This window comes from Centrocercus urophasianus, unplaced genomic scaffold, assembly GCF_019232065.1.
Source record: "Centrocercus urophasianus isolate 14NV4802_14NV808 unplaced genomic scaffold, USGS_Curo_1.0 seq_36, whole genome shotgun sequence".
Lineage (NCBI taxonomy): Eukaryota > Metazoa > Chordata > Aves > Galliformes > Phasianidae > Centrocercus > Centrocercus urophasianus.
In genome coordinates this window covers 2,079,441-2,092,736 of record NW_024884933.1, presented here as the reverse complement: position 1 = coordinate 2,092,736, position 13,296 = coordinate 2,079,441, and the positions used below count along the sequence as shown (strand labels likewise).

The following is a 13,296-nucleotide window of genomic DNA, read 5'->3' as shown; positions in this document are numbered from 1 at the left end:
GCATCTGCTGTTTGCTGATAGCAGGCTTTTATAAAGGCCTCTCGGTGCACTCTGTGATGAAAAGCACAAGAGTTTCTCTAGGGTTGCATAAAGATACCAGCAAGACACAACTACAAAGTATGGTTCTGATATGTGCTGCACGTAGGCCAAATATGGCCATTGGCAATCTGTTCAGTTTATTTATTTATTACCATCATTACCAAGATACTAAGCTGCTTCAGTAGGCTTTAATGAGTTCACTTTTAAAATCTGTGCTTAGTAGGGAAATAAGGTTAATACTTATCCTCCTTTCATCCCTGATATGTAGCACAACATGCAAACCCAAGCAGGATTCTTAACAGTAGCCTTCCTGCCTCCTGCCTGCAATGCACAGCTTAGCTTCTCACTTAGCCAGCTTGGCAATAAGTCACCAAGGCTTGAAAATACATTTGTTTTAAATTCCAGCTTAGCGAAACAGGCAGTTTTGCAATAACTGAATAGTTGATTTTCCATTAAAAATACAACAGGAACAAAAGTGGTATTTGTTCTCAAGTGAAATAGGCTAATCAGCAGCCAGGGAGCTCTTTCCTGTGTGAACATGCTACAGCACGGGGCTTTTAAAATAGGCAAGCTGCAATATAAAACAGGCTTCTTGTAAAAATGAACATTTTGTGCAGTAGGCAGTCTGTGGCATGAAATGTATCAGATTAATCAATGCTACACATTGTAAGCCGGAAGTTACGTGAATCACGTTTATTCACACCAGAATTTACTCCCTGAATATGTATTTGTTTTCCTCTTAGGCAACGAGTGATCTGCAGAGGGTTTTAGGGTTGAAATTTTCATAACAGCTCTGTGGCTTTCCAAAAGGAAGGAGAGGTCACCTGCACCCCTGGAAACACTGGAGGAGAAAAACATTCCAGTCTAGGTATTCAACTTCAGAGCTTTTCAATCATTACACACAATTGCATGCCAGTACATGTGAAGCTACAGAGGTGACCAGTTGCTGAGTTTTTAACAGGTAGTATCAGTTGTCTTCCCTGTAGTGACCACAGGGGAAGAGCACGCTGCTTTTGTTATAAAGGAATGTAGGATAAAATCGATGGGCACCCTGAGCTCTCTGAGCATTTTGAAGTATCCGATATGAACTCACTGATGTTAGCCTTACAAAGAACAAACTCTAAAGTAAACTTACCATCTCTGAGAGAGAAGGACAAAAGATCCTAAAAAGAAGGAAAAAAAAAGAATATTGAAGTTAACACCTAGAGGTCTTCAAATGGAAGTATGAAATCCCATCACACCACTGTTTCATGGCTGCAGAGCGTCTATTCTGCCTGTGGGAAGGCAGGAAGCTACAAATCAACAAAGCAAAGCCAGATGCTTCCAGTGCACAATTATGCATTTGCAGGTACAAATGGCTGGACAGAAGCAGATAAGCACAGGATGGGAGAGTAGTGCCTGCTTGGTATGTGCTGAAGCAGCTGATTGTTGGGCTGTTGTTATTAGCAATCCTGTTGCAATTGAACGCCCTGTGAGTACACAGGACTTCAAAGCCTGGAGAAATCAGGCTGCAAGCTCCCAGCTGCACTGATGCCTTCTGCTCTTCTAGTCACACCAACTCGAACTTTCAGCTCCAATAGGTTTGAATGTCACTTAGATGGACCAGCTGCCCCTATTTCCTGGAATTCCCCTACTCTTGGAATTCATAGCTCTAGGGAGTAGGGCTGAACTGGCATGAAGTTCTTATGGATTAAGTACTCAAAAATAGAAATCACAAGATTTTTAGCTGTCTGTAAAGATCGAGGGGCTACGTTGGCTTTCCATCAGAAAAAATAAATAGGAAAAACAGATCAATTCAATGTAAGGCTTCCATGGACAAATCCATGAAAAAGGTCAGTGCTCCTCAGATGAGAAATTCTGATGTTTTACTGCTGTGTTCACAGAATCACAGAATTGTAGGGGTTGGAAGGGACCTCCAGAGATCATCGAGTCCAACCCCCCTGCCAAAGCAGGTTCCCTACAGCAGGTCACACAGGTTCTCTTCTTTTATTGTCACTGAATAACAATAACAATAAATTCTAAGCTCTTTATGTAACTAAAAGAGTAAGCACTAGCTCAGTCTAGCTAGTTCCTCTCCTCCAAGCCTAAAGCACAGCTGAATTTTATAGGGAATCCTTTGACCCCTTGAGAACATGAAAAATACATTCAAAGACACAGGATGCTGCCAAAGAGTTTATGTTTATTAGACCCATAAGCAACATTTGGATTGTAAAAATGTCTCTAATCTGCTGCACAAGAAGCACAGAGAACAAGATATCTTTAACCCAGTCCTTGAAGAGGGGCAGACTGTAGACACTGAGTCAAGTATCAGTACCTGTACTCTGAATAGCAGTTTAACCTAAGGAGAGTCAACTATCTCATACAGGAGAAAAGCTTTTCCATAGCACGAGGGAAACCACAGGGTCAGTGCAGCTGAATGTATGTGGCAGAATCTATGCTTTTTTACAAGGTAGGACTCCAAAACCTTTGCTCTGCTGCTGCCTAACATTTACATATGAGTTTTCCACAGATACACTGCTCAGGTGCACAACAACTCAGGTGCTCTGCTGCTAAACATTTATGTGGCTCTGCCCATCCTTTGCCTGCCTGCCCTGCAAGATCCAACAGGATAAATGCTTCCTCAAGATTCTGCTGATCTGGGCTCTGCACAACACAGCATTCCTCCTGCATCCCAGTGGCCAGGGGAAAAGGAGAGGGCTGGTTTGCTATCTCTAGTGTAACTGTTGTCATTGTGAATCAGAACTCTTGTGTTCTGAAAGCCACCACAATGTAGGGGAAAAAAAAAAAAGGAGGCTTCTTTTTAGCTCCAGGCACAGTCAGCATTCTGTGCAGAATGCAGACAGTTCCCCAGGCAGGTTGGCAAGGGGTGGGAAATGGAACCGTAAATCCCCCAGGCAGAGAGAGGAATGGAACTTGGGTTTTGCAGTCCCCAGGCACTGCAACTGCTGCCGTGCAGCCCATCTGGCTTCAGGGCTGCCAGGAGGGGCTGGCACAGAGGTGACAAAGCCCAGCAGAAAGCCCAAGGCTGTGAGGCCTAAGCAGAAAGCTGATCAAGAGTGGAACCTCAAGTCTGGAGTTAGGTGAAGCTTTTGACCTTGCTGCTGTCATTTGCTAATGCAGGCAGCCTCCTGAGCAGGGCTGCCGTGCTGCACAGAGCCAGTTCAGAGGCAATAAATGCTGCCTGGGTCTTGTGAAGGAGCCATAGGTCATGGCTCAGCTCCTACACGATTTATCCAGTAGGCTCAGCGGCACCCAACATCAAATAACTTCTTTCAAAAATCTGGCCTAAGCATTTAGACACGTGTAGTTCAAAAGGTGAGAGATGGATTCGGGTAATCAGGTGACAAACTGGAACAACTGATTGCATTTGTGACCATTAGCATACTCAAGTATTTCTCAGTGCTTCAGGCTTTGCACGTACTACCATGCAGTCACCTGGAGTCCAATCAGCATTGATTAGATTAGTTCACAACTTGTTTGTTTCCTCTCTCTATGCAGCAGCTATTGAGGTTTGGTCATTTTGAAGTGGAGGTGTTTTTAATTTTAATTGTGCTCAGGACCACCATGCACAATTGAGTGAAACCTCACAAAAGAAAGGAAAGCAATCTTTATTACAACTCTTTGCCAGTATTTTATTAATTGCTACAAGTCCAAAATCTATTTCCTCACAGAGGGTTTCACATTGCAATGCCACTGCGTGTGGGAGGGAAATAACAATAAGGAATACACAGGAAAATGGGCATTCTAAGTCTGCTCAAAGCAAGAAGAAAAAAGACTCATTAAGAATTTTGTTTTCTCATCCACTGTCAGGAAACAAAAGTGAGCAAAGTCAACTTCTTCCCCTCCTTTCGCTGTCACTAAATGCAAATAATAAATAAATTGATTCCTATCCAGACAAGAATCACTGCTTTCTCATACCACACCCACAGCTATTTGTTATGACTGCTGTCAAAAAGACAGCGTTTGCATGTATTCATCACCTGCAATAAATTCAAATGAAGGCATAAATCCACGATCCTCAAATTCTCACTGAATCAGTGGTGAGCTCACCTCCTGATCTGTGCATCATCCCTTGGTACAGGGCATTCAAAAATACAAGCATTAGAGCCACCAGGACCCTGCCACTGAACACAGTGAGCACTGAAGCGCGTTCCTGGAATAAACATTTACTGTTAAACAAAGAAACAGTAGTGCCATAAAGCAACAGATGGAGAACTGACAAAGTTTGATCCTGTGGCTTATTTTCAGGTAATAAGGAAAAAGTTTATCTCAGCTTATCTCAGCCTGGTACCTTGAAGCTTCCCATATGCCGGAATGCTTTCCCACCAACATCCTGCAAGCCTCTCATGCTTTGCCCTGCAGCAACCTTTAATTATATGCCTCATTTGACAACACCAATCACCTCACAGGACTGCATGAGGTCCAACTGTTGAGGCATTAGGCTGATAGCTATTGCTGATCTTTGCTTTCATTTAATCAAAGAACCGTTATCAAAGGCTTCTGTGCTCCACTAGGAACCATGGCAAGTGCCTCCGTTCTCATAACAAAATATTGCACAATCCCAGAGGCTGTGATCTCTGAGGATCCAGAGACTGTTTTGTAAAAGCACATGGAGACCTAACACAACATAAACTTGGAGCAAGCACAAGTTACGTTTTGCCAAAATTTCACTCTTATTAAATGCAGCAGCCTAATTCTAGAGAACTCATCCTGGAGTAGACAGAGCTAGGGAAACAAGCCTGGGAAATGCTGGGTCATCTCAACACAGAAAGAACTGAACGTACACTTACTGCTTCTGAGCAAACACAATAATTTTAAAAAAATAAATAAATCAAAACAGCTGCTCTTATTTCAGATCTGCCCCAACTTACTAATTAAGCTGATTAAGCTCATTAATCTCTGTCACTGCAGTGAGGTTGCTATAATATTTTGAGCATTATAACATAGTGATGTTTGCATCAAATCTTCTGATCCCTTTTATGGACCAGCTAGGAGACACAAAAGACAAAGATAAAGGGAATTCATCACGACCAAGAAAGAACAATTCCATCATCTCTTTACCTATGCAGCCTTGTTCATGTTCACGTATGTAGAAATGTTTTGTATTAGAGGAGAAGGAACATTAAACCCTGTAAAACTACTGGCCCTCTACACACCTCCTCATATACACACATTTTCCTGCTCCTCCAAAATCCCCCTTGCTCACAGTAAGAGGGAATGAAAAATAGGGCTTCTCAAGTTCAGTGTTTCACCAAAATCTGCAGAATGCCCATGTGTGTAAAAAAGATTGCAGCAATACAGTCAAAGCTTTGACAGTTCTCTCTAAGGCAAAGGCACCAAAGACAGGAAATGTTAATTCAGCAGTAACTGCATCTCATGCTCATCACTTCCATGTGCTGTGAATGGATAGATTGCTGAGCACCCACAGAGCTGCACAGAAGAAAATGCATATCAGGATTCTGATTTACTTCCCTAACTGCACAAACAGAACTGGACACAAACAGGCAAGTATAACAGATCTTTTTTTGTAAAACCAAACAGAACTGAGGGGAACGTAGGAACTTACCTGGGTAATGACAACAGGATTATCTTTGACGGTGGGATCCTTCAGCAAAAGCTGGGCAAAAGTTTCTGTGCCCTCACCTCCTAAGCCACTAGCAAACGCTGTCATGGCAGGCAAGACAGCATCAGGCAGGTCCAGCCATTTCACCAAGCCCTCAATGAACTCTGTCCTGAAGGAGCTGTAAGGCAACAGAGACAGATGAGGCCTTGTAACAGAGTATTTTTGCAAGCCTTGAGTGGTCCCTGCTTCCCTGGGATGCTTCAGTCTTTCTTTATTTTTTAAACCCAATCCATCCCATTTGCAACACTGACTCTGACACCACTTCGGTGTGAGCTGCTCCAAAAGCCACCTCCTGTGCTCATTCCCTGTGCCCACATTTAGTACCTTTGTTCTTTTTCAGGGAACAGCCATGCCAGGGATACCCCACAGAGTGCTGCATAAGTGAACTTTCCTGGTTCACCCAGCTGCTGGCTCAGTAGCACACATGATTCCCTGTCTTCTGCTTGTTCAGCCCCACTACTCTGCTTCGAAGCCGAACTTTTCCACTTCTCTTCTGCAGCCATTTTTACCTGCAAGTTCAAAGAAGAAAAAGCAGAAGGGAAAAAAATAACAACTGGAAACCAGAAATCGAGGAAACAAATTACCTTTGCTTTTTCACTGCCACACTTGCTGGTCTGCAGCAATGCAGGTCTGTCAAAGCCCAACTTGTGTATCTCATTGCAACGCAATTCCGTTACCACAGACAATAGGAGGCTTTCTGTTCACCAGTTCTTAGTTCTTTTGCACCAAATCAACAACGCTTCTCAAAAGGAGAAGTCTACTTCAAGATGAAAAGAGACTGGGCTCCATTCAGGCATATTATTCACATATTTAGTGGAAAAAGAGATGGAAAAATAAAAGCTCTGCACCTGGCACAGGGACCAGTATGGCAGCCTGGGAAATAATTTGTTTCTTTCATCCCCAACCCAAATTGCTCCTCTGTTCATTTTGCTGACAGTGTTAAGAAAGTTGAGTCCAGCTGCAGCCTCTGATTAGGACTGTTAATGAAACCACTTATTTCCCAAGCCATTGCTATGCTTTGTTTATAGTCTAATCTTACCTATACAACCTACCACTACATTTCCCTAAACGTAACATTCCCATGCTACCTGGAACTTAGGCTGGGCCAAATATTATTTTCAGAGCACCAAAATGTAAGCAGCTTGTGATCACACACTTCCAAATGAACTGCTCCAAAGGGCTCCTGGGAGCCTCACTGAGTATACAGGGAGTTTTGGCTGCTAATCCAAGCAGCTAGCAGAGAGGACAGAAATCAGGCAGAGGTGACAGCAGCACATTTCACAACTGAACGTCAGTAAGTCTGCTTCAAAGCTCACTTACATCACCTGAAAGTTCTACTGACTACATCAAGACGCAATCCATTTCCAAAGGCATATCACAAATAGCAAGCACAAAATGGTTTGCCATTTGGATACTTTCCTCTGAACCCTGCTGATAGGAACTGGAGACAACCTGCTGTAACAGCATTAACCAAGCACTCAACCTCAGAAGATTCAGATACCACTTACGGGGTAGCTTAGAATTCCAGAAGAAAGAAGTGCAGCAGAGGAGCAGCTCTTTGTAGAGACTGTATTATCTCCATGCTATCTGTCATGATGTTCCAGGTAAGCTGTCTGTCTTGCTGTCTCACTCAGAAATGTATTTGAAGGTATTCATATTCCTCAAGGCTTGCACTATGTAACTGCTGGTGTATAAACCAACACACATTCATCACTGAAAGGCTGGGGACTGCTGCAATGCCTGTCCCCAGGAGAGCTCAGCTTCCCCGCAGCAAGCATCTCCTGATGCTGCCTCTGGTCTGAGCACACAGGTCTAAGGAACCTCAGCACGTTTCCATGGAAACATCACATTCCAGCAACACGGGAGCACAAAGTCCTCAGGAATAAATAAACGCTGTTCTTTCTGTTCCAGTCAGAGGAAGGGAGGGCCAGGTGACGCTCCACCAGGGATCAGTGCTGGTCCAGGTGGCACTGTACCTCCCCTCAGCACACAGCACCACGCCTGGGGCTTCGGCTCTGAAGGCACAGTGAGATGTCTCCATGCTTCCCAGGATTTCACCCCCTGCCAAAATCCCAAGACTTTTTACTACCTCAGCAGCTCCAAAGCCCTCACGTGGGTGACCAAACTCCATTTCACACCACTCCCTGAGCTCTGATCTTCCTAAAGCATCCAGAGCCTGACTCAACACGACCGCCTGGAAATTATGGAACACAGTCACAATAACTTCATGCAAAATAACCTGGCATGTCCACTCACCTCTGAACACAGATGTATTAAGTTATTATGGGAAGCAGCATTGGAAATAAACAGTGATTTGTGATGCTGAGTGTTTAGAAGGGCAGCTTCGCTTGGCCCTTTTCTGTCACCTCTTCAGTCGAGGAGAGCTGTGAGCAGTACACAGATATCAATTTCTTCATAAATATCTAAGGAAAACAGGAAAAAAAGGGAAAATGTGCTGAGGTTGTAAGCTGCTGGCACTGAACTCAGGACTACAACGTGATTCAGAAACCTATAGCACTGCCATCATCTGAAATGCCACTTGAAAGCGATTTTTTTTTTTTTAATATCATTTGCAGCACTTGTTTCTCACACTTTTTGCTTTCTTGAGATGCGGTTTCTTGCAATTCTATTGGGAAAGGAGGAATCCTAAAAGGACCCAGAGCTGCGGAGAGGCAAAGAGAAACGCTGAGCGGGAAAACGCGCTGAGGGGACAGCAGCCATCCGTGAGGAGAAGCGCAGCCCGCGGACACCGCCACAGTGCCCTCAAGGAACAGCCTGAAGCGGGGTGTCCGCCCTCCCCACCCCTCAGCCCGGTCCCAGCCCCTCTCGCCGCCCGGGTCCGACCTGCTGCCGGCCCGGAGCGCTGCGTTCCCTTCCGCCGCTGCCCCCCACCCCTTCCGCCCGTCCCGTCTGTGCCCGTCGCCCTTACGCAGGTTCCGTACGGATAGCGCCGGGCGACCCTCTGCTCTCCTTACGCCGATAGCGTAGCAGGGAGCGCAGCTTACGAAGGGCGGGAAGGAAGCGCGCTGCGCTGAGGCGGCATCTCACGTGAGGTGATGGCGGGCACCGGGCTGAGGCGATGGCTCACCTGCGCTGTTGGCCGGCCCCCTGGGGATGGGGAGGAAGCAGCAAGGCCAGCTGCTGCTTGATTCTTTAAATCAGTCGATCAGGAAAGTCTCTAAGACTCGAGTTGGAGTGTTAGAAAGCAGGCATTCTTTAAAGCAGCGCTGGATGCGTGGGGGTCGTCCTCCTATAATGCATAGCCTGCACAACGGGTCTTCAGCTTATCTACATTACTCGTGTTGCGTATGCAGGAGTTTCCCAGGTGTATGTTACAAATGCAGTAATCAAATCCAAGGAGGACCTCCTATTTCCCTGATACGCTCAGCAGAACTTCCTTATCTCCTCAGCCCAGAGACACAGCTCTGTTACCTAAACAAACTGCAGCGCGATCAGCAAACACCAGCATCCATAACCCAGAGTTATGGGTGCAATCAGCTTGGCTCTGCTCAGCTCTGGTTAATTGGCCTTGTCAAAATCCTAGGGCTGTGCTAAGGCTGTGGAGTTAATTCAGCTCCCTGAATTGCACTGCATTGGTTTCATGGGTTTTGGTCAGTGTTTTTGCTCCAGTGGTGGCACGGAGCAAGCACAGTGCTTGGTGATCCGTGGCAAAATTTGCCTTTTCAGGAGGAAGGAAGCAGCTTTGCTGGACGTTTTGTGAAAGTGAACCTAGTTTGGGCTGCTCAGTAACTGGTGTATACATAAAAATCCGCTACTTGAGTCTTCTAAAATAAAATATCTGAAATATGTTCTGTTGAAAAGCCAAATTTGATTTGTCCAAACGTCCTGCTTGCTTGCTACTAACATCACACCTTCAGGTTTGCTCTCACAAGTGCTCCTTATCCATATCACCCTTTTGGTTTTTGGGCATCATCATGAACTTCAATGTGACGAGAGGCTCAGAAGGCCCCATGATCCCAGCTGGGGTGCAAAAACCGACCCAGGTAACCACAGTGGACATCTGCACATGGTTCACAACAAGCAGAAAGCCATCTGGACACAAATCTGTGTTCTCAGACCCAAATCTGCAGATTTGTTTTCTTTGTTCGAGGATTGAAAGTTCTCCTGTAGTTAAAAGCAATTTAGAACGTGGGCCAGGGTTCTGTCTATACAATCCACGATACTTTATTGGGTCTCATCATGCTCTTAATGTCTCCATGGCGTTCCGTCCTTACAAAACACAGTTCTGGGGTATTTGTGCAGGATGTCAGCCACCACCTTGGCCCATTTCTCACCATGCACTATTTCCATGCTATGTCATTTAATCACTATGTGAAATCAGGACCCACCCAGCTACTGTAAGCAAGGCAGGGTAATTTGGAACTGCAACTCGATTGCCATTCAGATTGGTATGAAGGAGAACTACATACAAACAAATCCTTTTATGTTTTTGAATACAAACACATTTTTTTGCAGCTTTCCACCATAAACTTACATGCCCCTTCAAAGGATTGCATTGTCATTGAGCCTTATCTTGTCAGGCCTTGGGAATTAATAGCTGCTGTAAAAGAATTCAGCTCATAGGATGTAATGACTTCTGCCAACATCCATGAACTCTGAATTGGATGACTGCTAGAAGCTGTAAAGGCTGAAGCGTTGTTCCAGTTGAACTGCTGAGCACAAGTTTGTAATGTGCTGGTATAGAGCTGCAGGATGACCGTTTTGAGGTAAAACATTCCTTTCTAACACTTTTGTGTGTGTGTGCACTGTGAGCATCAGTTCAGGAGCAGTATCTCTTGACTGGAGATAACAAACTGGTGCTGGGTGTGAGCTGTACACCCTTCCAGAGTGGGTGCTGTTTGGTGCCAGTCTCACTTCATCTCTTCCCAAGTGTCTTCTCCTGGGCCAGACTGCCCTTCAGTTTTCAATTGGGCCATGTGATGGCTGTAGTTCATGTCATCTTTGTCATCTTCAGGAAAGTGTGTTCCATCCTTGCTATCTCGTCATTTGAATGAGATCAGTGTTCTGCGCAATTGGTGCACGCTTTTCCTTTAACCCTTATCTTATTCTTAGCTTATTCTTCTGTATTCATGCACATCACATTGGGGCTCAATTAGTATTTGTTACAAACATTTATAGTAGCAGTCATCCACTGCTGTGGAGAGGGCTTGACAGGTTTGTTTTCCTTATTCAAAGAAAAAAGCCCACCGCATTACTTTTCCGCTTTACTCACAGAATGCTTTCTCAGCTGTAGATCCTGTCAGTGAGGGAGCTGGGAAATGTTTTGATGTTAATTGGCATGCAGAATTGAAACGCAGAAGTCAATGAGCATTTAGCATTATTAAACTTTAATGGATATATTCCATATATAAAAAAAAATATATCAGATTTGGCATAGGATAACCATTGGTAGATTTATTTTGATCTCTACAGGGAGAGTTGTGGGCATCTCCAAGGGCAATGTCACACTTAATGTAAAGAGAGCAAGAGGAGAGGTGCTACAGGAAGCCAGATAGAGGAGTGCAGCTGAGAGGAACCATTTCTGTGCTAAATAACACAGAGAGCTTGGAATGTCATGAGCTTTTCAGAGCCTTGCCCTTTGTAAGTTGTGGACTCAAGATTAGAAGTGTTGATTTTGCCTCTTCCTCTCTAGTTTTGCGTGCAACTTAAGGTGGCAACTTAAGGTGGCTGCCTTCTCCCAGCCCTACCTTCCCACCGCTGACAACAACCTTTTGGTCCATGATACAGATTAAGGTGATAAACTGGGTTAAAATCACCCTCTTCCGTTGAGGCTGGTTGTCCAGTCCCAGATTATCAGGCTAATTCCCCACATTATCACAAGAAAAGGTGTGGGTATGTTAAGAGAGCAGGAAAACACAGCAACGGGGACAAATTTTCAGTGTCAGATGTTTCAGATAATGTTCTGCAGCAGTAATCCAGAGATGACACCAACAAGAACAAAATGACCAAAGCAAAACAAAATAATTATTCATCTGGGATAAAAGCTGTGAGGAAGGCTTACAATTTTCTCTTACAAATATCAGAATACAAATGTTTTTCTATGTTTTCGGTAATATTAAAGCAGCAATCTGCATAGCCATTCAGCCTTAGGGCTATGTCAGACGCTTTGAATTTATGATGTGTTTGCTTTCAAAGTCCAGTAACTGACTCGTGCTGCTGACACTGAGCTGTGCAAGGGGAACGAGGCATTATCTCCAGGTATCTCAAATTGTTTCAGGCAATAGCAGCAATGTGGGTCTCCTTGTGGCACGACCTGAGTGAGCTTCCATTGCAGCGCCAGTAAAATTTAGGAGTGCAGCAAAGCACCATAGACATGACCAACCCCAAAGTCAGCATGATACAAATGACCCATTTTATCATCCCGGAGTATATGAACGGGAGGATGAGGATGGTGAGAATCACCAAAAGCAGCAGGAGCAGCACAAGTCTCTGCACAGCCAGTCTGTTGTCTGCTGGGATCGTTTGGTCTCTGTTTACAATGTCCTGGCTGCTCTGAGCCCAGCTGCTGCTATCCAGCCCGATGCTGGAGACGTGTACCTCATGACATGAGTCGGGGTGCTCCAAGAGGTCCATGATCTCTTCTTTGTTTGGGAGCGTGCGGATAAGTCCTCCTGACACAAACGTGTTTTTTCTGCACAGGGGGCAGGTGATTATCCAGGTATTCTCCTCTTTCCTGAGGATGAGCTTCAGGCAGACCGCACAGAAAGCATGCTGACAGCCCAGGAGCTTTGGGACCCGATAAATGCTGTACTTGTTGAAGCAGACCAGGCAGTCCATGTCTGCGACAGATGATGTGGGTGAAGGCTGGTCGTCCCTTTCAGAACTGCATACCTCAGGAGAGCTCGGGTTTGTTACCATAGCAAGAGATGCTGAGTTCAGACCGTCTCCTGAAAACGCTGTTTTCAAGGCATCAGGACTGTCTAGCTCTGTGCCTGGAGAGCTCTCTGTTTCTTTGGAATGTCCCTCAGTGAATGCCAGTCTCTCCACATCAGCAGCATTTTCTGCATGGGGTCCTGCTCCGCTCATTCCTGCAGCCCCTGCGGTGGGAGCAGGACTGACCTTCTCAGCCTGAGGTGCTCCAGAAGCTGTCCGCTTGTTCTCGCTGCTTAGCTTGTCCATGGATTTCTCCATGGAGATAAACCTCAGTGCAGTTTGTCTTCCCTTAGCCGAAGGACTTCCCAAGTTTCTGTCCCCTTTTATGTGTTCCTGTTGCATGCATCATCTAGTGACAGCTGTTTTTAAGTGTGTTGTGCTCTCACAGTGTGATGTTTTTATGAGCTGGCCAGTTAATAATTAACTTCATGGCCAAGACATTTTATAGTGGCTGCTATCACTGAGCAATTCCCATCCAGAAGGAGATCCCATAGTGTAATGAGACTGCAGCTTTTTCCACAGGGACAGCCAGACTGAGGGAATGGCACTACTATTATTAATCAATTAGCACTTGATTTGTTAAGGGTGATTTCTTTGGGTTCTAAGCACAGCCTGGTTGGACAGTGACAGTCAAAGAATTGTCTAATTGGTGTACTGAGTGCAGTGCTTTGATTAGAGAGTGAGGGACAGAAAGGCAGGAAAACTGTCCTGCTCCTTTCTTGCACTGGCTTTCTGCACCA

The 13,296-nt window shown here is 45.1% G+C and overlaps 2 protein-coding genes across 4 annotated transcripts in view; both read right to left on the bottom strand.

Annotated features, from left to right (window-relative positions):
• The window catches only part of TMCO4 (transmembrane and coiled-coil domains 4), a 37,178-nt gene extending 29,179 nt beyond the window's left edge, over positions 1–7,999 (bottom strand). For all 3 annotated transcript variants that reach the window (XR_006170996.1, XM_042831714.1, XM_042831715.1), the window contains exons 1-4: positions 7,919–7,999; positions 5,987–6,171; positions 5,606–5,780; positions 1,175–1,202 (exon numbers count right to left, since the gene is read on the bottom strand). Coding sequence is in view for 2 of the 3 variants with exons in the window: in XM_042831714.1 (XP_042687648.1) it covers positions 1,175–1,202; positions 5,606–5,780; positions 5,987–6,165 (382 nt within the window). In the remaining variant the exon portion in view is untranslated. The remainder of the gene's footprint in view (positions 1–1,174; positions 1,203–5,605; positions 5,781–5,986; positions 6,172–7,918) is intronic.
• A 2,994-nt stretch (positions 8,000–10,993) lies between these two features.
• On the bottom strand, positions 10,994–12,917 carry RNF186 (ring finger protein 186). Its single transcript, XM_042831717.1, has one exon. It carries the CDS (start codon positions 12,896–12,898, stop codon positions 11,897–11,899), a length of 1,002 nt encoding a protein of 333 aa, XP_042687651.1. The 5' UTR covers positions 12,899–12,917; the 3' UTR covers positions 10,994–11,896.
• Positions 12,918–13,296: the final 379 nt, after the last annotated feature.